At 46.5% G+C, this 25163-nt stretch overlaps 1 protein-coding gene across 1 annotated transcript in view; it reads left to right on the forward strand.

Annotated features, from left to right (window-relative positions):
- ANXA3 (annexin A3) overlaps positions 1-18916 on the forward strand; it is a 34386-nt gene extending 15470 nt beyond the window's left edge. Inside the window, exons 5-13 of the mRNA XM_035112571.2 lie at positions 731-844; positions 3703-3793; positions 8405-8484; positions 9827-9883; positions 11217-11310; positions 11455-11550; positions 13888-13946; positions 16027-16149; positions 18308-18916. Of these exons, the coding sequence (XP_034968462.1) occupies positions 731-844; positions 3703-3793; positions 8405-8484; positions 9827-9883; positions 11217-11310; positions 11455-11550; positions 13888-13946; positions 16027-16149; positions 18308-18367 (774 nt within the window). The 3' untranslated portion in view covers positions 18368-18916. The remainder of the gene's footprint in view (positions 1-730; positions 845-3702; positions 3794-8404; positions 8485-9826; positions 9884-11216; positions 11311-11454; positions 11551-13887; positions 13947-16026; positions 16150-18307) is intronic.
- The last annotated feature ends 6247 nt before the right edge of the window (positions 18917-25163 follow it).

Consider the following 25163-nt stretch of genomic DNA (forward strand, 5'->3'; position numbering starts at 1 on the left):
AGTCCAAAAACATCTGGAGAGCAGAGGTTGAGGAAGCCTTCCATATGCTATCAGCAGTCAAGGTGGATTAGTGAGGATCCCTGGGAGGTTAGGAGGCCAGGTCTCTTCAGTCCGGGATGAGGCAGAGATCTAATTATCATTTGTATGGCTGGACCACTTCAGGCTGTGGGTGACACATGATGGATTCTCCCCTCTCTCTCTCTCTCTCTCTCTCTCTCTCTCTCTCTCTCTCTCTTGTAGACAACCTTCTCCTAGTTTTCCAGCTGCAAGGATATTTTGGGTGGAGGAGCAGTCATTCCCAGAGCACCCTCCCATGTGTGTTTATTTTCTTGCTGCTCTCATTATTTTAAACTGACATAGCCACCCATCAATAAATATTTGCTGGGCATTTTGCAGACAAAGCATATTCTTAAAAACGCGGCATGTTAAACATCAGCGATGAAAGACATCAAGAGAAACAAGCCATGCTTGCAACAGTGATGGAAAGAAACCATGTGCAGCCCAGATTTAAAACCACAATTTAAACACATTTAGGCTGTTTAATGTGCTGTGTGAAGTGGTCTTGCCCCGGCATGGGTTTTTGTCCTCACTGAGAATGAAGCTACAATTAAAAGAGAAATTCAGTCGACGGTTTACCTCTGTTGTAAAGGGCAGACCGTCCTTGGAGCCTGGATAGGATTTTTGACAGCGAGAAACATTGACAGCTCTGTTTCTTTCTCTTTTTGAAAAGGATATGAAAGATGCTTTGAAGGGGGACCTCTCTGGCAATTTGGAACGTATAATGGTGGCTCTTGTAACGCCTCCAGCAGTGTTTGATGCTAAACAACTGAAGAAATCCATGAAAGTAAGTCTACGAAGACAGCGTTGCTCCTTCTGTTATTTACTTGTTTGGGAAATTTCGCTTGCCATATTTATTTATTTTTGCATCCGCTGCTGTTTTGAGGAAATTAAAAGATGGCCATACTGTACTGCATGGCGAGAATGTCTCATTTTAAATGAAGTTGTCTTCGCACATGGTTTGGGATTCAGAAAAAAGGCATGTGGAGGTCGCAGCCACTTTCAAAGCTGGACCCCTGCTTGCCATTTCCCTTGCAGCAGTTGTCACTTAGCGGAGGAGATAAGCCGCTTCATAAAACCGAGCCGCAGCTAGCCTCTTCAGCAGAGGAAGAGCAAGCACAGCTCCACCTCTCCATCCAGTTGCCTCTGGTGTGTGCATGCCTCTTTTCTGGATTTTGGCCCCGGGGGACACACAGATGTTCTGATTCAGGCACGGCATTCTGTCCCAACAAGGACCATCACATTTGTGTCAACGAACTGGGACACTATGTGCTGTAAATCTCTTTCTCAATGCCACCAATCCTTTCAGAGGACAGCTCAGTTCTAAAATCCATACTTTGGACCAGCAGTTAATGGATTGATCAGTTAATTGGTTGACGCTTTCAGCACCCATTTAAACTGTTAGCTCACACCATTGACAGTTCGCCAGCGGTGTTAACTAATCCTGATGGGTGCGGTCAAGGGAATGAAGCCTGTGGCTTCAGTGAAAAAGTTAAGCACTCAAAGCCCTTGTGTTGATGTCAGTTAGGAGCTTAGGAGTTCTTGGCTGAATTGTCTTCAGTCCATCTCTCTTCTGCTGCCATGAATCTTCGGGATGTTATCGCCTCTGTTGACATTTTGTCTTTTGGCTCTTCAGAAGCTTGCTAAATGCTAGATCCCCAAGGAGGCCCTACAATGGAAACCTACAGTGTAAAGCGCCTAAATCACAGAATCGTAGAATCTTATTTTTTTTTTTAACATACTTTTTATTAATTTTACAAAATACAAAAAAACAAAAAAAACGGTACATACTTAAACCCCTTTTCCACCTCCTTCCTACCCACCCACATGGGTCCTCCCCTGCCACAGAAGTATCCCATGTTTGTGAACAGTCAGAAATGGTCCATTTTATGCTTGGATTTCTGTCCTCCTCCCCCTCCCCTGACCCCAAAGCCCCCCCCTGCCACCAGGGAGCTCCAGCAAACCAGGGCAGTACGCAGGAGGACATCCATCCAACCATCTATTGTTATACCAAAAAAAGAGAAAAATATAAATAGGAAAAAAAGGGGAAAAAGAAAGGGCGAAGAAAAGAAAGAAAAAGAAAAAAACAATACAAAACAGAAAAAATTTTCTTGCATTCATAGTTGAAAAACCATATTTTATGGGCTTCCCCTCCCCCCCTTCCCCGGTTTTCATCCCTTTTTTATCATCTGCAACAGTTTCTTACTTTATAAAAATACACCTTTGTATCTTATACAACTTATAAATCAATTGTTAACATTTTCATCTAATATTCAAATCACTGAAAATTCAAACTCCCATTTTCTCTTCCCGTGCCTAATTTTTTTTTTTCTCCCTCTATAAGCCTCCATATTTTCACATTTTCCAAAATCCATTCACTTTTAAAACTATAACTATTCTCAATTTAACCTTACATCCCCGATTACCGGCTCCACCCCCCCCAATCCAGCAAATTCCAAAATCAGCAGACCAGTTATAAACCTGTTAATCCATCCTTATAATCACAACATCACTTTCCCTTCACCCCACCCCCTGTTTACAGTCTCTTGCCATCCAGGTCACCATACAGGACCCCTGAATTTCTTCTCTTCTCTGCATATTTTTTCCTTCTTCCCTGTGGGCGTTCTGGAGTTCCAATAATACCAGTCGTGCCCCCCTCAAAGGCAGGGCACTCCATCCAACTTTTTGTAGAGTAGAGTCATCATTTTTTTCATGGTGTGTTTCATTTTGTGTTGAATCATCACAGTCCTCATCTTCATCTTTTCCTTCCCCATCATTGTCATTCTCACATTGCTCTTTTTCAGTGTCAAAAGCTTCATCTCCTAGAAAATCATATTCCGCCATCACCTCCTGAAATTTCTGCTGTAACTCCTGTCGTCGTGTCTCCTCTTGACATAACTCTATTCTTGTTTCCCACATTAAGGTCAAAACAGACCGCTGGAACTCAGGGGAACACTTTTTTGTTGACATATTTCAGTCCTGCCAAGGTCAAAACTTATCACGTGGGGTGGAATATGATCACAGTTTATTTTCTCGACTCCATTTTAACAAGCTGGCTGCATTCTTCAAGTCTTGTTAACAATAAAGTTCGAACTCACATTTCACAAGCACTTAAGCCAAAAAAGAAATTCCACAAAGTCCAGAAATACAAAGTGAAGTAAAAATTGACTTATAAATCCTGATCAACTCACTGGATTGCCTGGGCTGCCGGCTCCCGAGGGAAAGAAAGGTTTTTCTTAGGCTTTACCTCAGAATCGTAGAATCTTAGTGGGAAGGGACCCCAAGGGTCATCTAGTCCAACCCCTTGCAATGCAGGAATCTCAGCTAAAGCATCCATGACAGATGGCCATCCAACCTCTGCTTAAAAACCTCCGAGGAAGGAGAGTCCACTGACTCCCGAGGGAGACAATTCCATTGATGAACAGCTCTTACTGTCAGAAAGCCTTTCCGAATGTTTAGTCGGAATCTCCTTTCTTGTAACTTGAAGCCATGGGTTCGATTCCTGCCCTCGAGGAGCAGGAGAAAACAAGCTTGCTCCATCTTCCCTGTGACAGCCCTTGAGATATTTGAAGGTGGCCATCCGATCTCTCAGTCTCCTCTTTTCCAGGCTAAACAAGTCCTCTTACTCTTCTTTTTTGCTTCTAGGGTAGTGGAACAGACGAGCAGGCTCTGATCGAGATCCTGGCCTCAAGGACTAGCAGGCAAATGAAAGAAGTAGCCCAGGCATATTACACAGGTAAGGATGGCTTTCAGTGAAGGGATTCTAGTCGGGCAGGTGCCGTAATTGCTACTTTTCCAGCAGACAATGCTAGCTGGAGATCGGTCAAAGAGGTTTCTTCAGTCATTGCAGGAGGTTGGGTGGGGAGAAGACCTTTTCTTGCTGGGTAGCTGAGGAGTGCAATTCTGGGCTGGTGTGGAGAGGATGGTGCTGTTGCAGTGGAATGCCGTCTCTGTCAGCCACGAAGACTTTGAGCATCTTCTTTCCCTGCAAACAGAGGCTTCCTGGAGGCTGACTTACTTGGTGCTCTAATGAATCAATAATGTTATAAATCTCAGGAGTAAATCTGGCAAAGTTATCCTGAGGTATCTGAGCAATCTCTTAAACAGTCTGGAGAAATGTGTCAGGCCCTTATAAATCTTAGCTGCTTTGCCCTTTGAAAGGATATATCACAAGATTCATTAAACCCAGCTCCATGTTGTCAATTAGCCACTTTAACAATGGGGCCAAACTCCTCTCCAGTCCTATGGGACTTATGTAGTTGGGGCCCTTCCAGACATCCTTTTGAATCATAGAATCGTAGAGTTGGAAGAGACCACAAGGGCCATCCAGTCCAACCCCCTGCCAAGCAGGAAACACCATCAAAGCATTCTTGACATATGCCTGTCAAGCCTCTGCTTAAAGACCTCCAAAGAAGGAGACTCCACCACACTCCTTGGTAGCAAATTCGACTGCCGAACAGCTCTTACTGTCAGGAAGTTCTTCCTAATGTTTAGGTGGAATCTTCTTTCTTGTAGCTTGAATCCTTTGCTCCGTGTCCGCTTCTCTGGAGCAGCAGAAAACAACCTTTCTCCCTCCTCTATATGACATCCTTTTATATATTTGAACATGGCTATCATATCACCCCTTAACCTTCTCTTCTCCCGCTGTGTGTCCAACCTAGCAGTTCGAAAGCATGTCAAAGTGCAAGTAGATAAATAGGTACCACTACAGCGGGAAGTGTGTGTCCAGGATGTGTGTCCAGGATGGTTTTTGTGCTTTCTGATGCTGTCAAGGGCATTCAGACATGATCACACTTTCAATACCCTTTGTGCAAAGTTTTGGGGCAGTCAGATCCCTTTTCTTGATAGTGTTCGTATCCTTGCCTGACTTGATTCTCTTACGATCAACTACATATACAACCTGTGTGTTTTTATATACAGTGGAACCTCGGGTTGCGGATGAAATACGTGACCAAGGCATGTCCGCAACCCGCAGCGTTTGCATCCTGAAACGATTTGGCACTTCTGCGCATGTGCGAAGCGCGATTTAGCACTTCTGCGCATGCGCGAGCGGTGAAACCCAGAAGTAACCCGTACTTCTGGGTTTCCCACGGTCCGCAACCCAAAAACACGTAACCTGAAGCTTCCATAACATGAGGTATGACTCTCTCTCTCTCTCTCTCTCTATATATATATATATATATACATTTATAAAGGAATAAAATAAAATAAAATAAAATAAAATGTGAAGAAAGGGAAACAGAGAGAAGAGAAAAGGGGCCAAAAGGGCAATGTAATACATTAAGTAAAGTCAAACATCAATCCTATAGATATAAGTGACATTATTATCCTAATCTAAATATGGTTAGGGACGCGGGTGGCGCTGTGGGTTAAACCACAGAGCCTAGGGTTTGCCAATCAGAAGGTCGGCGGTTCGAATCCCTGCAACGGGGTGAGCTCCCGTTGCTCGGTCCCAGCTCCTGCCAACCTAGCAGTTCGAAAGCATGTCATAGTGCAAGTAGATAAATAGGTACCGCTACAGCGGGAAGGTAAACGCCGTTTCCGTGTGCTGCTCTGGTTCGCCAGAAGTGGCTTTGTCATGCTGGCCACATGACCTGGAAGCTATACGCCGGCTCCCTCGGCCAATAATGCGAGATGAGCACGCAACCCCAGAGTCAGTCATGACTGGACCTAATGGTCAGGGGTCCCTTTATCTTTAAATATGGTTACCAATAACCCACTACATTGTGTATTGATGCTTTTCGGATATCAATATATTTGTCCAAACAGAATTCTGTGTCTATAGTCAATCGGTTCATACCTGTAATTGTCTGGAAACCAATGGAACAAGCGAGTAGCTACTAAACCTTCACCCCCTTTACTCAGTTTTGATGACATCAGCTGGCCACTTTTCTGCTTGCTGGCGTGCTTGGCAGGCCCTCTTCCTTGCACCCCATCTCCCGATTGCTTCGGTTCTTAGAGGTACTTTCCTGGAAAGGATCCTCTTCTGCTGCGTTTCAGAAAGATGAATTGCTGAGCTGTAGAGAAGCTGAGCATGATGGATTGGACAGTTTAATGCAGCCAGCCCAGCGGTGTCTATACTTGGAGCCGGTACAGCTCTGGGGGTAGCAGCGAGGCCCATGGCTTTGATTAATATCTGGAAGATTTATGGCTGTTTTCCTGGTGAGGTGGGTAAAGCTTTTCACTAGGAGTTCATTTAGCTTCACGCTCGAGCACGTCGTATTCTAATGGGGAGCCCTGCAAGCTGAGCCAGGCAAATAACACAAGTTTGGAGAGCACGTTTATTGAGCTGTGATGGACCTCTGGGAGGCCCGCCGGCATTGCAAGCGAACGATTGTGGTTAATTGCTTGGCGGTATCCTCTAAAAGCAGGCAGGGGGGATCTCCGGCCCAACAACTGTATGCGGCCCTCCGGCCTTTTCCTTTTGGCCCTCAGAATTCTGTCCAGCTACAGCAACAGGAAGTGTATCTCTCGAATTAAGGCAGTGTTTCGCTGCTAAACTATAACTCGCATCATCCCTGACCACTGGTCCTGCTAGCTAGGGATGATGGGAGTTGTAGTCCAGCAACAGCTGGGGACCCAAGCTTGAGAAACACAGATTAAGGAGGAATGTGTGTATTGGGGGATGAGCATGCAAGTTTCAGAAGAGGCGGTTCACTACTTGAGGAATACAAATTTATGTTTATTCATTTAAAGGTAAAGGGGCCCCTGACCATCAGGTCTAGTCGTGTCTGACTCTGGGATTGCATCGCTCATCTCGCTCTATAGGCCGAGGGAGCCGGCGTTTGTCTGCAGACAGCTTCCGGGTCATGTGGCCAGCATGACAAAGCTGCTTCTAGCGAACCAGAGCAGCACATGGAAACGCTGTTTGCCTTCCCGCCGGAGCGGTCCCTATTTATCTACTTGCACTTTGATGTGCTTTCGAACTGCTAGGTGGGCAGGAGCTGGGACCGAGCAACAGGAGCTCACCCCGTTGCAGGGATTCGAACCGCCGACCTTCTGATCAGCAAGCCCTAGACACTGTGGTTTAACCCACAGCGCCACCTGGGTCCCTCATTTATTCATTTACTGCATCCCTATCTCACCTTTTTTTTCCTCCAAGGAGCGTAAGCACAAAGTTTTCCTCGCTCCTCAGTGAATCCCCACAACAACCCTGCGAGGAAGGTTAGGCTGAAAGACAGCAGCTTGTCTAAGATCACCCAGTGAGCTTCAGGGCCAAGTCAGAATTGAACCCGTTTCCCAGGTCCTAGTTTTACACTCTTAAACCCGGCATGTCCAAAGCCCATTTCGGGGGGCCTAATCTGGCCCGCCGGTTGGTTTAATCCGGCCCCTGTGGCAGTTTATTTCCTGGGGCAAAATCCTAAAAAAAACTCAGCAACTTCAACCCTAAAAGAAGCTCAACAACTTCTTCAATCCTAAAAAAAGCTCAACAACTTTGGTGGGCCCTAACGGCCCTTCACTTAATCAAATCTGGCCCTCTTTGAAAAAAAGATTGGACACCACTGCTCTAAACACTACACTGGACTGGGTGTGAAGCGAACTCTGTGCTCCCTTTATGGCTTTGAAGTTGGCCATAATCTGCCCCTTGGGACTGACTATAAGGCAAAGCCGTACCTCTCTTCTATTGACAAAAGGGTTGACTTAAGATCTGCCTTTATCAGAATATTATCTAACTAGGATGACAGCAGGGTGATTTAAGCAGCTCCATTCCGGCTACTAAAGGCCCTTGCCGGTTCTCCAGAGGTTCAGGGTGAGTGAGGTAGCCTAGGAGACCCCATTCTCTGTGGCAGCCCTTAAATTGTGGAATTTCCTCCCACATCTGGCCGCTTCATTATCCAGCTCCCAGGATATCTTGCAGCTTCTCCAGAAGGACACACGTTAGCCTGTAGTCCGTAGCTTCCAAGAATAAAGTCCAGCCATTAAGGCCTTTCTAGAAATTTCCTACATGCTCCAAGGCCATTGTCAGGCAAAAGGCATCTTTCAGATTTGGGATATTGAGGCACAGCACCTGTCTGGCCCTTCCTTAAACTGTTGGGAGAAACTTGGTTGGAACCAATTTGGGTAAACTTGTTGCTGAGTCCGTGTGAGGTGGCAAGCATTTATTTATTTTTTTACAAAAAATAATAATACTTGAAATGATGGAAAACAAGCCTCCAGTTGTGTGGTGCAGCCTCTCTTTGCCTGTGGGCCAAAATTAGAGCTGTGGAATCAAGAGGACTCACATTGGCGCTTCTGTGGCCTTTGCGAGGCTAAAGGTGGGGTCTACAGCCTGGGAATTGTCGTACGCCTGGCATTCCTTACTGCTCCTGGTTGCTGAAATTTTGCTCATTCTTGCTTTTCTTTCCAGTTTATAAAAAGAGCCTCGGGGACGACATCAGCTCGGACACATCTGGCGACTTCCGGCAAGCCCTGTTAACTCTGGCCGATGTAAGAGAGCCTCCAGCAATTCTCTTGTTATCTGTGCCTTGCTTGTTGGGATCCCAAGATTCCCAAGTCCGTTAGCTTATTTGTGGTATTCGTTTCCTTTTGGGATTCTACGCCTCTCTTTCAACAGGCCCTATAGCAAACGTTGGGTCCAAATCTTGTGATCCCCTCCTGCAATGAGTTCCGATCATGACGGCACATTCAGAAGGAGGGCTGGAAAGGCTGTGGATGAGATGAATGTTGAACTCCGCAGCTGCATTGGCTTATAGAACTGGTCACTCTGGCTCTTATAAATACACAGTTCGGAGCGTAGGAAACTGCCTTGAGTCAAACCGCTGGTCCACCTTACACTGAATGGCAGGAATTATTCAGTGTTTCTGGCAAGACTCTTTCCCAGTTCCAACTGGAAATGACAGGAATGGAACCCAGAGCCTTCTGCCAGCACTGGATTTAGGGTTCCCTCACATGGGGTTCCCTCATAGGGACGCAGGTGGTGCTGTGGGTTAAACCACAGAGCCTAGGGCTTGCTGATCAGAAGGTCGGCGGTTCGAATCCCTGCAATGGGGTGAGCTCCCGTTGCTCGGTCCCAGCTCCTGCCAACCTAGCAGTTCGAAAGCATGCCAGTGCAAGCAGATAAATAGGTACTGCTCTGGCAGGAAGGTAAACGGCGTTTCCGTGTGCTGCTCTGGTTTGCCGGAACCGGCTTTGTCATGCTGGCCACATGACCTGGAAGCTGTACGCCGGCTCCCTCGGCCAATAATGCGAGATGAGCGCGCAACCCCAGAGTCGGTCACGACTGGACCTAATGGTCAGGGGTCCCTTTATCTTTACCTTTACACATGGGGTGCCGGGCCAAGGGGGCACAAAATAATGATGATTATAAAAACCTATATTTAAATGGGTACCATATAAAGATCCATGAAAAGCAACTGTACCCAAATGAATTATTGTGACAATAAGAAATATTTAGCGGTGGGCATCAAATTTCGTGCCCAGGGTGCCACATTACCAAATTCTACCTCTTCTTCTGCAATCAAAGCAGATGTTCTACCACAGCCCTTCGCTTCAGCTGACCCTTCTCCTGCCCCCAAATCTGTTGCCTGGGGTGGGCATCACCCATGGGAGACTTGTGCCTGGTAATGCCTGCTCAACCTGTATAACTTGCACGTAAATGCATTGCTACTGGGGTGCCCTAAGTCTTGTGCCTTCCTGCAAAGGAAACCTTGTCATGTCTGCTCTCCATCTCGCGTTTGCTTGTGACACAGGACTGGTGCCAAATGCTGTTTAATCTGACGGATGCTCTTATTTTACTTACCTATTAAAACTTCTCTCAATGTGACCACAGGGCCGAAGAGATGAGAATCAAAGAGCGGATGAGCAGGTTGCAAAGAAAGATGCTCAGGTAATAGCAATTCAGAAAGGTGTCGGCTGTAGGTTTGGCTAATCGGGAAGCCTCCGAGTTGTTTAAAAACGTTTCTTAGAGTTTCTGAGCTGGCAAGCTGTGCAGGGCTGGGATTGCGCCATCCTTCTGAATAAGCATTCTTGGGGAGACAGCGGGATGTCTCCATCTCCAAAAGGACATTGGAGAGTTGGAAGGAAGTGCAGAAGAGGGCAACACAGAGGCTTGTGGCCTAAGGACCCTTCTGCATTTGAGACCTCTTTTCTTTAGGGAGGAAATACATTGGTAAGGTGCGCAGACGTAAGCCAGACTATGGACAAACCTTAGCCGCAGATCGTGGTTAAGGAGGAGAGATCTTAGCTGGGATCTCAGGTTCAGACGACACACTAAACCAAGGTTTGTCTTAGCTGTTGTGCTTACTTTAAAAGCCCGGGGTGATGCAAATCAGGTGCGATACCAGCGCATCCATGTGTTCATGCTAAGCCATGGTTTGGCCTAGCGTGATGTGCAAACACAGCCTCTGTCTGCAGACCTACCCATGCTTTCCATTGAAACGGAGGGCAAATACATCTAAGCAGACATAAACAGGGCGATACTATAGGGGTTTATGAAATTCTTAATGGAGGTTTACAGCATTATGCACGCTGTGAAGAAAACAGCTGGGGCTTCTCCCTCTTCTCATAATGTTAGAACTCAAAGTCACCCAGGGAAAGGGATTGGCAGGAGACTTCAGGAGAGGCGAAAAATACTTCTTCACATAGGTAATGATGACCCCAGGCAGAGGCAAAAAGTAAGAGGGCTTCTGCACCTTTATTGATCTTTATTAAATTTTATTTAGTTTTTTCAGATTTTGAAATTTACAAACAGTTATCGGACAATCAACATAGAAAGAGAATTGTACAGAATCTCTTGGACTTGCTTCCTCCCCTTCGTGGGTCCTTATATTAACCTTTTCCTTCCGCATCTTGTCTATTAATCCAAAACTATGAAATCTCCATTATCTTCAACTTTAAACTATAAGTGTTATTCCAATTTGACTTTTAATTTTAATTTAATTTAACAATTTTAATTGTTTGCATTGGTTTTTAAGGTAAATTATATATTTTCCCCATTCCTTATTTTTTTTAAAAAAAATGTATTCCTGGTTTCTGAGGGCTTCTGCACCTTTAATAGCTGAAGAAGGGGCTGAAACTCCCTCAACAACTAAAGGTGCACGAGCCCCGCCTTCCTCCTTTGCGCCTGGCTAACCTACCTCGGAAGTGTTTAGAATGGTAGAAAGACGAGGCAAAGAATGCAGGCAAGCTTTTAAACTCTAGTCCTCTTCTTCTTCTTTTAGATCCTGTACAACGCAGGCGAGAAGAAGTGGGGGACCGATGAGGGCAAATTCATTGAGGTTCTGTGCTTCAGCAGTTTTCCTCAGCTGAAACTAAGTAAGAAACCATTCTGTGGGGTCCTCTCTTTTTTCTGTGCTATTCAGGAAAGGGAGGCAAACAGGGCAGGTCTTGCAATTTTTTCTACCGCCTGGAGATGCCCCCTTAACAGCGCTGACGTTCTTCTCGCTTGTCGTTCCTCAGCCTTTGAAGAATACAGAAATATCAGTGGGAAGAAGTTGGAAGATAGCATCCAGAGCGAAACCTCAGGAAGTTTTGAAGACCTGCTACTGGCCATAGGTAAGGAGGACTAATAATAATAATAATAATAATAATAATAATAATAATAATAATAATTTATTATTTATACCCCACCCATCTGGCTGGGTTCCCCCAGCCACTCTGGGCGGCTTCCGACAGAAAAATGAAATAAAACAATCTATTAAACATTAAAAGCCTCCCTAAACAGGGCTGCCTTCAGATGTCTTCTAAAAATCTGGTAGCTGTTTTTCTCTTTGACATCTGATGGGAGGGCGTTCCACAGGGCAGGCGCCACCACCGAGAAGGCCCTCTGCCTGGTTCCCTGCAACTTGGCTTCTCGCAACGAGGAAACAGCCAGAAGGCCCTCGGTACTGGACCTCGGTACTTGAGGAAAACGGGTCTGTGTTATATACAGTGGAACCTCGGGTTACAGACGCTTCAGGTTACAGACTCCGCTAACCCAGAAATAGTACCTCGGGTTAAGAACTTTGCTTCAGGATGAGAACAGTAATTGTGTTCTGGCGGCACGGCAGCAGTGGGAGGCCTCATTAGTTTAAGTAGTGCTTCAGGTTAAGAACAGTTTCAGGTTAAGAACGGACCTCCGGAACGAATTAAGTTCTTAACCCGAGGTACCACTGTATATACACATACACACACACACACACACAGTGGTACCTCGGGTTACAGACGCTTCGGGTTACAGAGTCTGCTAACCAGGAAGTGGTTGCTCCAGGTTAAGAACTTTGCCCCAGGATAAGAACGGAAATCGTGCGCCAGCGACGCAGCGGCAGCAGGAGGCCCCATTAGCTAAAGTGGTACCTCAGGTTAAGAACTGTTTCAGTTTAAGAACAGAACTCTGGAACTAATTAAGTTCTTAACCCGAGGTACCACTGTATAACTTTTAGTCATCTCACAGTGTGAGTCTGCCTTCCCCAACCTGGTGCCCATCAGATGTTTAGGACTACGGTTCCCATCGGCCACAGGAAATGCCAGCCAGTTCAGACTAAGTTGCCTCTGAGGAAGAGCAACTTAGTTCAAAAAGTGTGAGGCACAATAAGCCTGCTTTGGGATACATTTCCACAAATGTGATGCTTGCACCTTTTGAGGTCTCCCTCACTTTTGTTCCTGGTGCCTGTTGATTCCCGCCCTCGGACAAGTAAGATTTGTGCCCATAGCACTAAAATGCACCTGGCGATTAGTCATACAGAAGCACAGAAGCATAAAATTGTAGAATTGGGACCATGAGGGTCATCTAGTCCAACCCCCTGCAATGCAAGAATCTTTTGCCCAACGTGGGGCTCAGACCCATGACCCTTGAGGGTCTTATACTCTACCAACCATGCTACTCTGAGGGCCATGATGAACTATCATGCAACTGTCTTTTATATTTATTGATGGCTATGATCAAGGGCTAGAGCTTTTAATTCTGGTTTTATTTTTTATGATGGTTTTTTCTGTTTTTTATATATTGTTTTTATGTTTACTTTTGATGTTATCATTTTGGAAAATTAAGAAATTGTTATTTAAAATATTTTAAAAAATAGATATAGGGAAGTTTTTAAAATGTTTAATTATGTTTTTATATATGTTGGAAGCTGCCCAGAATAGCTGGGGCAACTCAGTCCGATAGGTGAGGTATAAATTTTAAAAAATTCAGGGGGGGGGCTAGAGCTTTAAGTACTGCAGCACTTAATTGAGGGTCTATTTCTGTTATTGCAGGTGTGAATTTCTTTTTTAACAAGGGCAGAATTAAAGAAAATGCTTGACATCCAAGCCTAGGTGGGTGGGACATTTTTGAGTTTTGAATCCTAAAATTAAAGCCCTTGGAGATTTATTTTTATTTTTATTTTTGCTAACTGTAAATGTTCTGATGCAATGGGTAAGTCTTATTATCTTCATCTCTCTCTCCCCACACCAATAAGTAAATAAACCTGCTCCGTTTTGCCACAACATGTTAATTCAGAGCTTAAAAAAAACACCAGAAGTATTCATGCAGATTATTTTTAAGTGGTGCAATTGTGTCAGTTATTTTTTGGGAGCACATTCAGAAGCTCCCAAAATCCAATTTAGTACTTGCAAGAAAATGGAAGTTTCTGTTGCATTTTCATGGAGTTCGGGAGACTTGTTCTAAAGGAAGTTTGCAGTTGTGCAAATGCAGTTAGCATAATTACCCACGAGGGGGCAGCAGTAAGAAAAAATACCGACAAAGGCACTGTAAACAAGCCCGTAACAGAATGCACTAACATGCATCTGCTCTGAACTGCCCACCAGTTTCACTTTTCTGCACAACCTTTGCACTCCTCCATAGCTGTTCCAGCAGAGAAAATGCAACAATGGAGTGAAATGCTAACTCTCTTCTTTCTTTCTTTTTGGTAGTCAAATGTGCAAACAACACTCCAGCTTTCTTTGCTGAAAGGCTGCACAAGTCTTTGAAGGTAAGGACACAAGGCGCTGCCTTCTTCAATCAGTCGTTCAACCTTTATCAGCATACAAAGGAAGAGGGAATATTTGGGTCAAAACATACAATTGGCATCTGTTCACAGAAGGAGATGCTTTGAGATGAAACTACAGTGGTTCCTCGGGTTAAGAACTTAATTCGTTCTGGAGGTCCGTTCTTAACCTGAAACTGTTCTTAACCTGAGGTACCACTTTAGCTAAAGGGGCCTCCTGCTGCCACCACACGATTTCTGTTCTCATCCTGAAGCAAAGTTCTTAACCCGAGGTATTATTTCTGGGTTAGTGGAGTCTGTAACCTGAAGCATCTGTAACCTGAAGCATCTGTAACCCAAGGTATCACTGTATAAGGTTAAAAAGTACCACTCAGGTCTTATGACGACGAAGTTTCAGGGCCAGATTTAGGTTTGATGAGGCCCTAAGCTGCTGAAGGCAATGGGGCCCTTTATATGTCCAGCTGTCCTTTGTCAACAACAAATTGCTGCTATTTTTTTGTGTCAAATATATGCTATATGGTAATTTATGGACCTAATAGGTATCTAAAGCCATTTGCACATAACAAAATGTGTACAGTGGTACCTCAACTTACAAACGACTCAACAACCGAATTTTTCGACTTACGAGTGGGGCAAATGGCCACACGCTTACGAATTTCTCGACATCCGAACGGAAACCGCAGCTGTTTTAGATAGGGTTTTTTCGACTTACGAATTCCGATGCATTCCTATGGGAAATCACATTTCCAATGGCGCTTTTCGACTCATGAATTTTTCGACCTACGAAGGTGCCTTCGGAATGGATTAAATTCGTAAGTCGAGGCCCCACTGTATTTTATCAAAGTAATTGTTGAACTGAAATACAATTAAGAAGAAGTATATTAATAGTGAAAAATGGGGGGGGGGGTGGCCAAGGGAGTTTAGTTTATATATCAATCCTGCGCTGCGTCGTTTCACAGCATTGCTCCCTTATTCTGCTCCTTTCTCTATACTGTCATGCCCACAGCTATTCAATAAAAAAGAAACCCTGTAGGAATCAGAACAGTTTAGCCTCTCCTTCAGCCTGAAGGTTCAAACATTTGTTGTGGATTACTTCATAAAATGGACACTAGAACAAGACATGTGCAATGGTCTCGGCCTGACCTGCACCGCAAGATCAATACCTCCATGAATTTGGAACCTTTGAGGACCTTTCCTGCAAGATTGCAGCCAGCGTAGCACTAAACCTTGCAAGGGAAAAAGCTCTGCGTTGCTGAGGATTGTTTAGGTCAGTGTTTCTCAACCAGTGTGCCTCCAGATGTTTTGGGACTACAACTCCCATCATCCCTAGCCAGCAAGATCAGTGGTCAGGAATGATGGGAGTTGTAGTCCCAAAACATCTGGAGGCACACTGGTTGAGAAACACTGGTTTAGGTGGTGTCGCTGTGGAGCAGCCTTGCCAAACAAAGGTAGGGGGGAGGAGCTTCTATATTGGCTCTCCGGATGCTGTTGGACTCCCCAATTCCCATCAGCCCCAGCCAGCATAATGAGATATGAAGTCCAACAATATCTGGAGGATGGCAGGGCACCCCTGAATTAGAGGGAGGCTTTTTGCAGTCTTTTCCAAAACACCGCAGATAGTGTGTGTGCTTGCTTTTCAAAGTACAGGGTCTGTAGCTCTGAAACACAAATGAAACAAATTTTTAAACTGGGAGAGGGAGTTGCTGGTACAGTGGTAACCTTGGGTTACAGACGCATCAGGTTACAGACTCCACTAACCCAGAAATAGTACCTCGGGTTAAGAACTTTGCTTCAGGATGAGAACAGAAATCGTGTGGTGGCGGCGCGGCGGCAGGAGAGGCCCCATTAGCTAAAGTGGTACCTCAGGTTAAGAACAGTTTCAGGTTAAGAACGGACCTCCAGAACAAATTAAGTTCTTAACCTGAGGTACCACTGTATAATTTTATTACGTGTTTTTGTGTTTTTATATTGTGTTGTAACTACCCCGAGACCTGCGGGTATTGGGCAGTATACAAATTTTATGAATAATCATAATGATTATTATTATCCCTTTCCTTGTTTATAGGGGGCTGGGACGGATGAATTCACACTGAACAGAATTCTGGCATCCAGGTCAGAGATTGACCTCTTGGATATTCGAGCTGAATATAAGAAACTGTACGGCGTCTCCTTGTATTCTGCTATTAAAGTGAGTACCTCAATCGCTTCAGCTACATTCCAGATCTCTTTCTCTCTCTGTGTGTGTGAATCCACTTCTTTGGTCTTGGACATGAAAGACACTGTTGGAAAGCAGAGGGAGATGGAAGGTGATGGAAGTTAAGGAACACCTGTCCTCTGTTAATTGGGGCAGATCCCTAAATGTCACCCGGGCTCTCTTAATTCTACAAGAATGGGTTATATGACACAGTAGTCCTGTTGTTGTTGTTGTTGTTGTTTTATTATATTTATACCCCGCCCATCTGGCTGGGTTTCCCCAGCCACTCTGGCTGGTTTACAGCATATCTAAAAACATTAAACATCAATTCTTAAAAACTTCCCTAAACAGGGCTACCTTCAGATGTCTTCTAAAAGTCAGATAGTTGTTTATTTCCTTGACATCTGATGGGAGGACGTTCCACAGGGCGGGTGCCACCACCAAGAAGGCCCTCTGCCTGGTTCCCTGTAACCTCACATCTCACAATGAGGGAACCGCCAGAAGGCCCTCGGCACTGGATCTCAGTGTCCGGGCTGAACGATGGGGGTGGAGACGCTCCTTCAGGTATACTGGGCTGAGGCTGTTTAGAGATTTAAAGGTCAGCACCAACACTTTGAATTGTGCTCGGATGATAACATGTGTAAACCTAAGGTATAGCTAAAAAGGTAAAGGACCCCTGGATGGTGAAGTCCAGTCAAAGGCAACTATGGGGTTGTGACGCTCATCTCGCTTCAGAACAAGGGAGCCGGCGTTTGTCCACAGACAGCTTTCCGGGTCATATGGCCAGCAGGACTAAACCACTTCTGGCGCAACATAACAATGTGATGAGTATCAGAGCACACGGAAATGCCGTTTACCTTCCCGCCAGAGCAGTACCTATTTATCTACTTGCACTGGCTTGCTTTTGAACTGCCAGGTTGGCAGAAGCTGAGACAGAGCAACGGGAGCTCACCCCGTCGCGGGGATTCGAACCGCCAACCTTCTGATCAGCAAGCCCAAGAGGCTTAGTGGTTTAGACCCCAGCACCACCCGAGTCCCATAAACCTACCAAGCTCTAGCTGGCAACCTGGGGTTGTGCTGCAGGCTTTAAACATTCTCACGCTTTTCTGGGTGGGCTTGAACAATGCTGCCTATTGGAGAGGTTTGCGAGAAGGTGAAATGCCCTTGGCTCAAGATGCTGAGTGTTGTTCCGAGACAGCATAAGTGAAGACACTGTTAAATGTTTAAATACTTTCCTGAACTGGGCCATGAGTGTAGAATCCCTGAGAACCTCTGCTATCATTTTTTAAAGCAAGTTCCTGGTCCTCATTGATGTGAAAACGTCACATACGAAATCGTGGCAGGCAGCTCTGCAGAAGCTCTCCCACTCACAGGCATTGGAACTTTTGAAGCTTTCTTTTCAGTCATCCAGAAGCTAGCCTCGTGCCCCCCCCCCAAGATGTCCAGATGCAAAAGAGGGACTTTTCAGTCCTTGTGCAAAAGAGGGACTTTCAGCCAGTCTAGCTTGTCATGCTGATCTGCGCCACTAGGAAAGGTTGGAAGAGCCCTGTGTCCTCTATGGATTTTCTGCATATCAATAAACAATAAAAAATGAAAATACTTTAAAACTATAACCACCACTCCAAAAAAATAAATAAACTCACCTGTAATGTGGTGGAAACTTGTGTGACAGCAACCATGTTTGCATATGCAGATGCCCATGAGTGGAAACACTGAGGTTTCCTTGAGGCTTCAGATAGACAGAATGCATAGACAAGCTTGCTGCCCAGATGTCTGCTGATAATGAGGGCCTCCTCGGGCTATCGTGTTGAGTGGAAAACAAGCTCAGCTGTTAACTCGGTGGTTTTATGGGGGATCCAGATGTCTTTTTTGAAGGTTCCCTTTCTCCAGCACTCTCTATATAGCAGCAGCGTTCTCTCGCTAGACAGGAAAGCCTTTGCACAGTTTAATGGTCCTCACATGGCCTGGGTCTTGCTCTATGGCATAGTTAGTTTAATGGGTCATGTGGCCTGGCAGCCGTAACTGCAGCTCAGACGTTGAAAACACTGCAGTGCCGCTTTTGTCTATAAATGGATTTACCATGTTAAGAGATTGAAGCGTGCCTCTTTAATGTGGCTTCCCGACTGGTTGTTTTTTTGTTTACCCTTTGCAGTCTGACACTTCTGGGGATTATGAGACCACGTTGCTTAGGATCTGCGGTGGAGACGACTGATGGGGAAGCGCCGAGCCCTGGAGTTTCCTGCTTTTGCGCTGCAGTCCTCTTCTGCGGAGTTTCTGAATGTTTAAACGAGTGTAAAATTGCCACCACTTTTTTTCTTTATCGCTTTCTCAATTAGGCTTCATAACAAGCAGATGCTTATTTTAGCACACACACCCTTTCAGGGAATCAATGACATTTGCCGCCACACACGCTGTGCCTTTGGATGAAACCTGCCCCCAAAATTGTACGGGCCAGATCTGCTGGCGCTAAAGAAATCGTTGATGCCCGTGAGGTTGGAATCTGCCTAGATATATGAAAGACATAAATCAATGAGTTGTATATATCCAGTATCTAGCGTGCTCTCTCTCACAATTTGAATATAACTCCCCCCCCCTGAAAAAATCCTCTAACCCCATATTATTTGTTCTTGTTTTTTGCAAGATCTAGCTTATCAGCACATGCTGCTGTTTTTTTCTAAAGCGTCGTGCAGCCATTGTGGTTTTCAAGCTGTGTTGCAAAATCGATGTAGCTGACACTGGCTTTATTATAAGTTACATTCTTGGGGAGAGGGAGAGAGGAGACAATAAGGAAGTGGCCCACTGCCAACTGGCGACGCATTATGAGGAGAGAGAATATAAGTTGCATGGTTCAGTTGCATGCCGAGGCCCCAGGTCCACACCCTGATGTCTCCAGTTCGAAACACCTCCTGGAAAATCCTGCCTTCCAGAGTTGTGGTACTCCAGCTCCCATCGTCCCTGACCATTGGCCATTCAGACTGGGAGCGATGGGAGTTGGTAAGTCCTGACAACATCTGGGGGGCCACACATTTTCCATCCCTGGCTTGTGAAAAGGATCTAGGGGTCTTAGTAGATCACATGAGACAACAACGTGACGCAGCAGCAAAAAAAGCCAATGCTATTCTAGGCTGCATCAACAGTGTTCAGATCCAAACTAGTGTTTGGATCAAGAGAAGTCATAGTACTACTACTAATAATAATAATAATAAATTTTTATTTATACCCCGCCCTCCCCAGCCAGGGCGGCTCACACCAACAAAACCACAATAAAACATAAAAACAATTACAGTATATTCCTGCATATAAGACTACTTTTTAACCCAAGAAAATCTTTTCAAAAGTCGGGAGTCGTCTTATATGCCGGGTCGTTTTATTAATACGGCGAGTATATCCCAAACTCTATATTTTAACTGGAAAAGTTGGGGGTCGTCTTATACGCCCAGTCATCTTATACGCTGGAATATACGGTAATTAAAATACAGATTAAAATACAGTATTAAAATTTAAAATGCAGCCTCATTTCAAGTAGTCCATAAATCCAGGCCATGAGGGAGGAAAACAAAGGGGTCAGGCTAAGTCCAACCCAAAGGCCAGGCGGAACAGCTCTGTCTTGCAGGCCCTGCGGAAAGATGACAAATCCCGCAGGGCCCTGGTCTCCTGGGAAAGAGCATTCCACCAAGTTGGGGCCAATACTGAAAAGGCCCTGGCTCTAGTAGAGGCCAATCTAGCCACCTTATGGCTCGGGATCTCCAAAGTATTGTTGTTTGTGTACCTTAAGGTCCTCCGCGGGGCATACCAGGAGAGGCGGTCCCGTAGGTACGAGGGTCCCAAGCCGCATAGGGCTTTAAAGGTCAAAACCAGCACCTTAAACCTGATCCTGTACTCCACCGGGAGCCAGTGCAGCTGGTAAAGCACTGGATGAATGTGATCCCGCGGCCGGGACCCTGTAAGGAGCCTCGCCGCGGTAAGTCCTGACAACATCTGGGGGGCCACACATTTTCCATCTCTGATCCCTGGCTTGTGAAGAGGATCTAAGGATCTTAGTAGATCACATGAGTCAACAGGGTGATGCAGCAGCAAAAAAGCCAATGCTATTCTAGGCTGCATCAACAGTGTTCAGATCCAAACTAGTGTTCGGATCAAGAGAATTCATAGTACTGCTCTATTCTGCCTTGGTCAGACCACGCCCAGAGTACTGCGTCCAGTTCTGGGTGACACAATTTAAGGAAGGATATTGACAAGCTGGAATGCATGCAGAAGAGGGTAGCCAAGATGATAAAGCATTTGGAAACCAAGCCTTATGAGGAACGGTTGAGGGACTTGGGCATGTTTAGCCAGAAAAAGAAGAGACTAGGAGGAGATGTGATAGCCCTCTTCAAATATCTCAAGGGCTGTCACATGGAAGATGGAGCAAGCTTGTTTTCTCCTGCTCTGGAGGACAGGACTCAAACCAATGATTTCACGTTACAAGGAATGAGATTCCAGCTAAACATCATTAGGAACTTTCTGGCAATAAGACCTGTTCAAGCTGTCCAACAGTCTCCCTTTGAAGGTTGTGCACTCTCCTTCCTTGGCAGTTTTTAAGCAGAGGCTGGATGGCCATCTGTCATGGCTGCTTTGGCTGAGATTCCTGCATTGCAAGGGGTTGGACTAGATGACCCTCAGCATCCCTTCCAGCTCTACAGTTCTTTGATTCAGGATGCTGAACCCAGATATTGTTAGGAGGAGAAAAGTTGGGAAGGAAATGGATCTTCTTGACACACATGCACATAGAGTATTCCAGACATCGTTATCAAAGGCTTTTTTCAGACAGGTTTGTCAGAATTAGGGTTGTCTTTGCAGAAGCCCATGTTTGACCCCCTTTCCTTAACCTGTTCCTGGTGTCATGGTTTCAGATCTGAAGCACCTGTAGTTTTAAAGGTGCCACTGAGCTTGCGCAGAGTGCTTTTTACCTTACCGTAAGAAATCACACACAGAGAAGGGACCCTCATGTACTTAGGGGTGGTGCAGGAAGATCTTGTAGGCCAGGGGGCAGGTAGAATGGCCACCACATCTAAACAGGGACAATAATGCCTGCAATTAAAGTAGCAATACCTGCAGGAAACAATAGAGGTTAAAGAAGAGCTAAGGAGAGTGTTGGGTGGCCTGGAGCAAAATCCAGGAGGAAGTTTGTCCTGCTCCAATTCATTTCAGTTGGGGCTGGGACACATGAGTCTTATACACCCTATTTGTGCTTGTGGGGGCTGCGTACACTTTCATGCAAGAAAAAGGTACAGTCCAAATTTTCCCCTCCCCTGGTCCTCTGCAAACTGTAGAAAAAAAAGCAGAAGTTGCTGCTATACCGCAGTTAAACTGCTTCTCCTTTTTCTTCTTCTCTGTTTCGCACTTCCAGCTTCCTCCTCTTGCAGCTGTGGCAGCCAGACTTTTGGGTTAGATCTCAGTTGTCACCACTGAGGAAGGCGAAAGATGGGGGGGGGGGCGCACGTCCTTACTGTTGCAGCCAGATCAGTTTCTTTCACATTTTGCAAGCTGTTTCTTCTCTCTCCCCTGCCCCCCCTCCCTACGGCATTGTTTTCCCTGCCCGCCCACTCCCAAATTATCATTCCAGGCTGGGGGAATCAGAGCGAGCCTTAGCAGCAGCAAAACAACATTCTCTCTCTTTCGTCTAATGCTAAATGAAATTTGTTGGCAGCAATCGTCTGATGTTCCTTTCATGAGTTGCCACCAGGTGGCGGCATGCTTATGGAAAACCCTGTTTGCTATATTAAACAGAAAGTGAAGTTTTTCCTAGGCTACCACTTCAGAGGGGTGTTTGGGGAGGGCCATACCTCTGGTGAGGGACACATCATGCTCCTTTGGTCCACCTTTGGTCCCCACCTTGCACTCAGCTCCCACCTGTGGCTCCTAGAAGCTGTCAGCGCACGGCAGTGGCCACACCTGAGAAACGGTTTCGACTGGCCAGCCTTACATATTGCTCTGCCTTCCTTTGGACCACATCCACCAGGCCAAGAGGACAGAATAGGACCTCCCTACACACTGCCCAGGCTTGCGCCCGGAGGAGGTCACTTTGCTCCATTGTCTCTCGAGACGGTCGGATTCCAACAAAACCACTCCAGCCTTCCAGTGGTGTGGCTGGGCTACATGTTACACTTTCCCAGGGATCCTACTGAAATGGGCATGCTTGAGGCGAGCTCTTCGCCCCAGGGCTGGCTCGATCTATGCCGGTTCCTTATCCTCCCGGCTTCTTGTGGGTAGGGGTGCAAGGCATGGGGTTTCCTCTGCAAGAGTTTTCAGAACTTGTAGCCCCTCAAATAATGAGGTGGTCTGGGCTGATGGGAGCTGTAGTCCAAAATAGCTGGAGGCCACAAAGTTGGCGAAAGCTTGGCCTAGATTGTGTGCCGCAGGGATCTTGAAGCAGCCAGCCTCGGTGGTGTTGCTTTTCTGCAAAATTCTTCTTTTTCGGGGTTTGCAAGGCAATGTCAATTAAGACGATGCCCTGGTTAGGACAGACTGCTGGGAATAGATTTGTGCGAGATTTCCCTTTACGAATGGCCCTAATAACACCGGCAGAAGCAGTGCAAGGCTTTGGGTGGCTCTGTTCAGCCTGGAGCATGGCTTTGAATGGGGGAGCATCCTTGATAGGAACAAAAGCAGTGGCGGGTGGGTCAGCCAGTGCCACTCAAGTAAATGTCCTTGCTCAACTTATTATGGGGAACCTTTTCCAGCATCAAGGCCATATTCCCTCGTGGGCAGCCTTCTGTGGGCCACATGCCAGGGGCGAGCGAGCAGTAAACCACGCAGAGCAAGTTGGGAGTTAACTCCAAAGCATGATCTGCACAGGAATGTCAGGCCTAATGGGCACAGCAACTCAGGTCTTGCCCCCTTGAACCAGTTGCTTAATCTGCCCACAGTTATCTTAAGTCCTCTCCAGGGCTTTCCCTATAAGGAGACTCTGCCTGCCTGCTAACCTCATCTCCACGCTTTTCATGCCTCTTCTGGTGCTGGGAGACAAGCAGGGAGGGAAGCTTGTCACAGCAGGAGAGGGAGCCACCCATGGCTTTTCACCAGCTGGACACATCACTGCCTCTTGGCCTCTCTCCTCCCTTCCTCCTGATCCTGATCCTGGACTTCTCTCTGCCACAGACTTTCCCTGCTCACTAAGCCCTGTCACCTCTCCAGCTTTCAACACCTCCTCTTCCCACTCTTCCCACCCTCTGACCACTCACCATCGTCCCACCACCAATCCCCGGGCTCTGAGCCCTCTTTCCATGGGGGTTCCCCTGCTGGCTCCTCCCACCATTCCTCCCACCAATCCATGACAGTAGGCAGGGCCAGGTGCAAATGTGGGCGGGGCAATGGAGGTGGCCTGTACAGCAGCCTGTATTCCAACCATGCAAAAAACAACAACAAACACTGGATGTTCCTATATGCCAGGGGTCCCCAAACTACGGCCCCCGGGCCGGATGCGGCCCAATCGGCCTCCCAATCCGGCCCGCGATGACCCCCGCCGCCCGCTGCCGCCGCCCGCTCTTACGGCGCGCGGCGCGGCGACGATCTTAAAAATCGGCAAAAAATCGCCGAAAATCCTTTGTGCGCATGCGTATGGGCCTTTCCCGACCCAGAAGAGGTCATTTCCGATGCACTTCCGGGTCGGGGGAGGCCCATACGCATGCGCACAAGCGATTTTCGGCGATTTTTTCCTGCCCGTGTGCGTGTGCGCATGCGCACACTCCCCTGCCCTCTGGCCCGCCGCGCGGTAAGTCTGGGGACCCCTGCTATGTGCACACCCCACATCACCTTCCCCTCCAGCAACGTAGAAGCATGATCAGAGTTTAAGGACACATTCCAGCCAGGGAACAGTGCTCAGGTAAGGGGGAGAACCTTGAGCCCTGTGCGGCTGCACTTGGCCACCAGCCCTGAGCACCAACCCCTCTTTTACGGTTTTGGCTGCCATGTGCTGACTAGCTCAGGTGCTTCTGAACGGGACTTGACAAGCTCTAGGATTTCACATCACTCAGTGGCCATTAGCCATGGCAGCTAAATGAAACCTCCATGGTTCAAGGCAGTATACCTTCTGTGGACTAGCAGCTGGTTGAAAATAAAAAGGGGATAGCCATTGCTTTCAGGCCTGCCTTCTGATTTTTTCAGAGGCCTTTAGTTAAGGATATAAGAAAAGCCGTCCTGCGTTAGGCCAGAAATCAATTAACCCAGTATTCTGCTTCCATCTGTGGACAGCCCAATACCTCGGGGAAGCCCACGAGCAGGGTAAATGGAGGTGTAGGGGTGTCATTCCCCAGCAATTGCTGTGTGGAGAAATGCTTTGTCTACAGCAGGAGCGCCGGTTTAGCTATCGGGACAAAGGTTGCTTCCAGACATGTGTTTATTGTGTGTGTGTTTGGGGCCATGGGAGGTCACCATCGGGGATGGGCGAGAAAGTTGCTTCAACCTGCATCTAAAGAGGGATTGGAAAGCTTGCACTTTCTGAACCAGTACGTGAACTGAAAAGCAGCTTTCCTCCAGCCTTCATGCTGCTCTGAATTTTGCAAGGCCAACTAACATGTACGAAAAATGTATATAATCAGAAAATCGCTTGCCGGTGCAATTGGCAAAGGAATGGCAAGATGTGGTCTAAAAAGCATACACCAGAAAGCGCAATATGGTTGTTACATTTTGCACTAGGAAAATGAATATGAATGTTTAAGTTGTGCTCGGTAGAGGGCGGAGGGACACTTGCCGAAACTCTAGCCCATGGGTAGGCAAACTAAGGCCCGGGGGCTGTATCTGGCACAATCTCCTTCTAAATCCAGCCCACGGATGGTCTGGAAATCAGTGTGTTTTTACATGAGTAGAATGTGTCCTTTTATTTAAAATGCATCTCTGGGTTATTTGTGGGGCCTGCCTGGTGTTTTCACATGAGTAGAATGTGTGCTTTTATTTAACATGAATATCTGGGTTATTTGTGGGGCATAGGAATTTTTTTTTTCAAAATATAGTCCCCCCCCCCAAGGTCT

Source organism: Zootoca vivipara, chromosome 9, assembly GCF_963506605.1.
Source record: "Zootoca vivipara chromosome 9, rZooViv1.1, whole genome shotgun sequence".
Classification (NCBI taxonomy): Eukaryota; Metazoa; Chordata; class Lepidosauria; order Squamata; family Lacertidae; genus Zootoca; species Zootoca vivipara.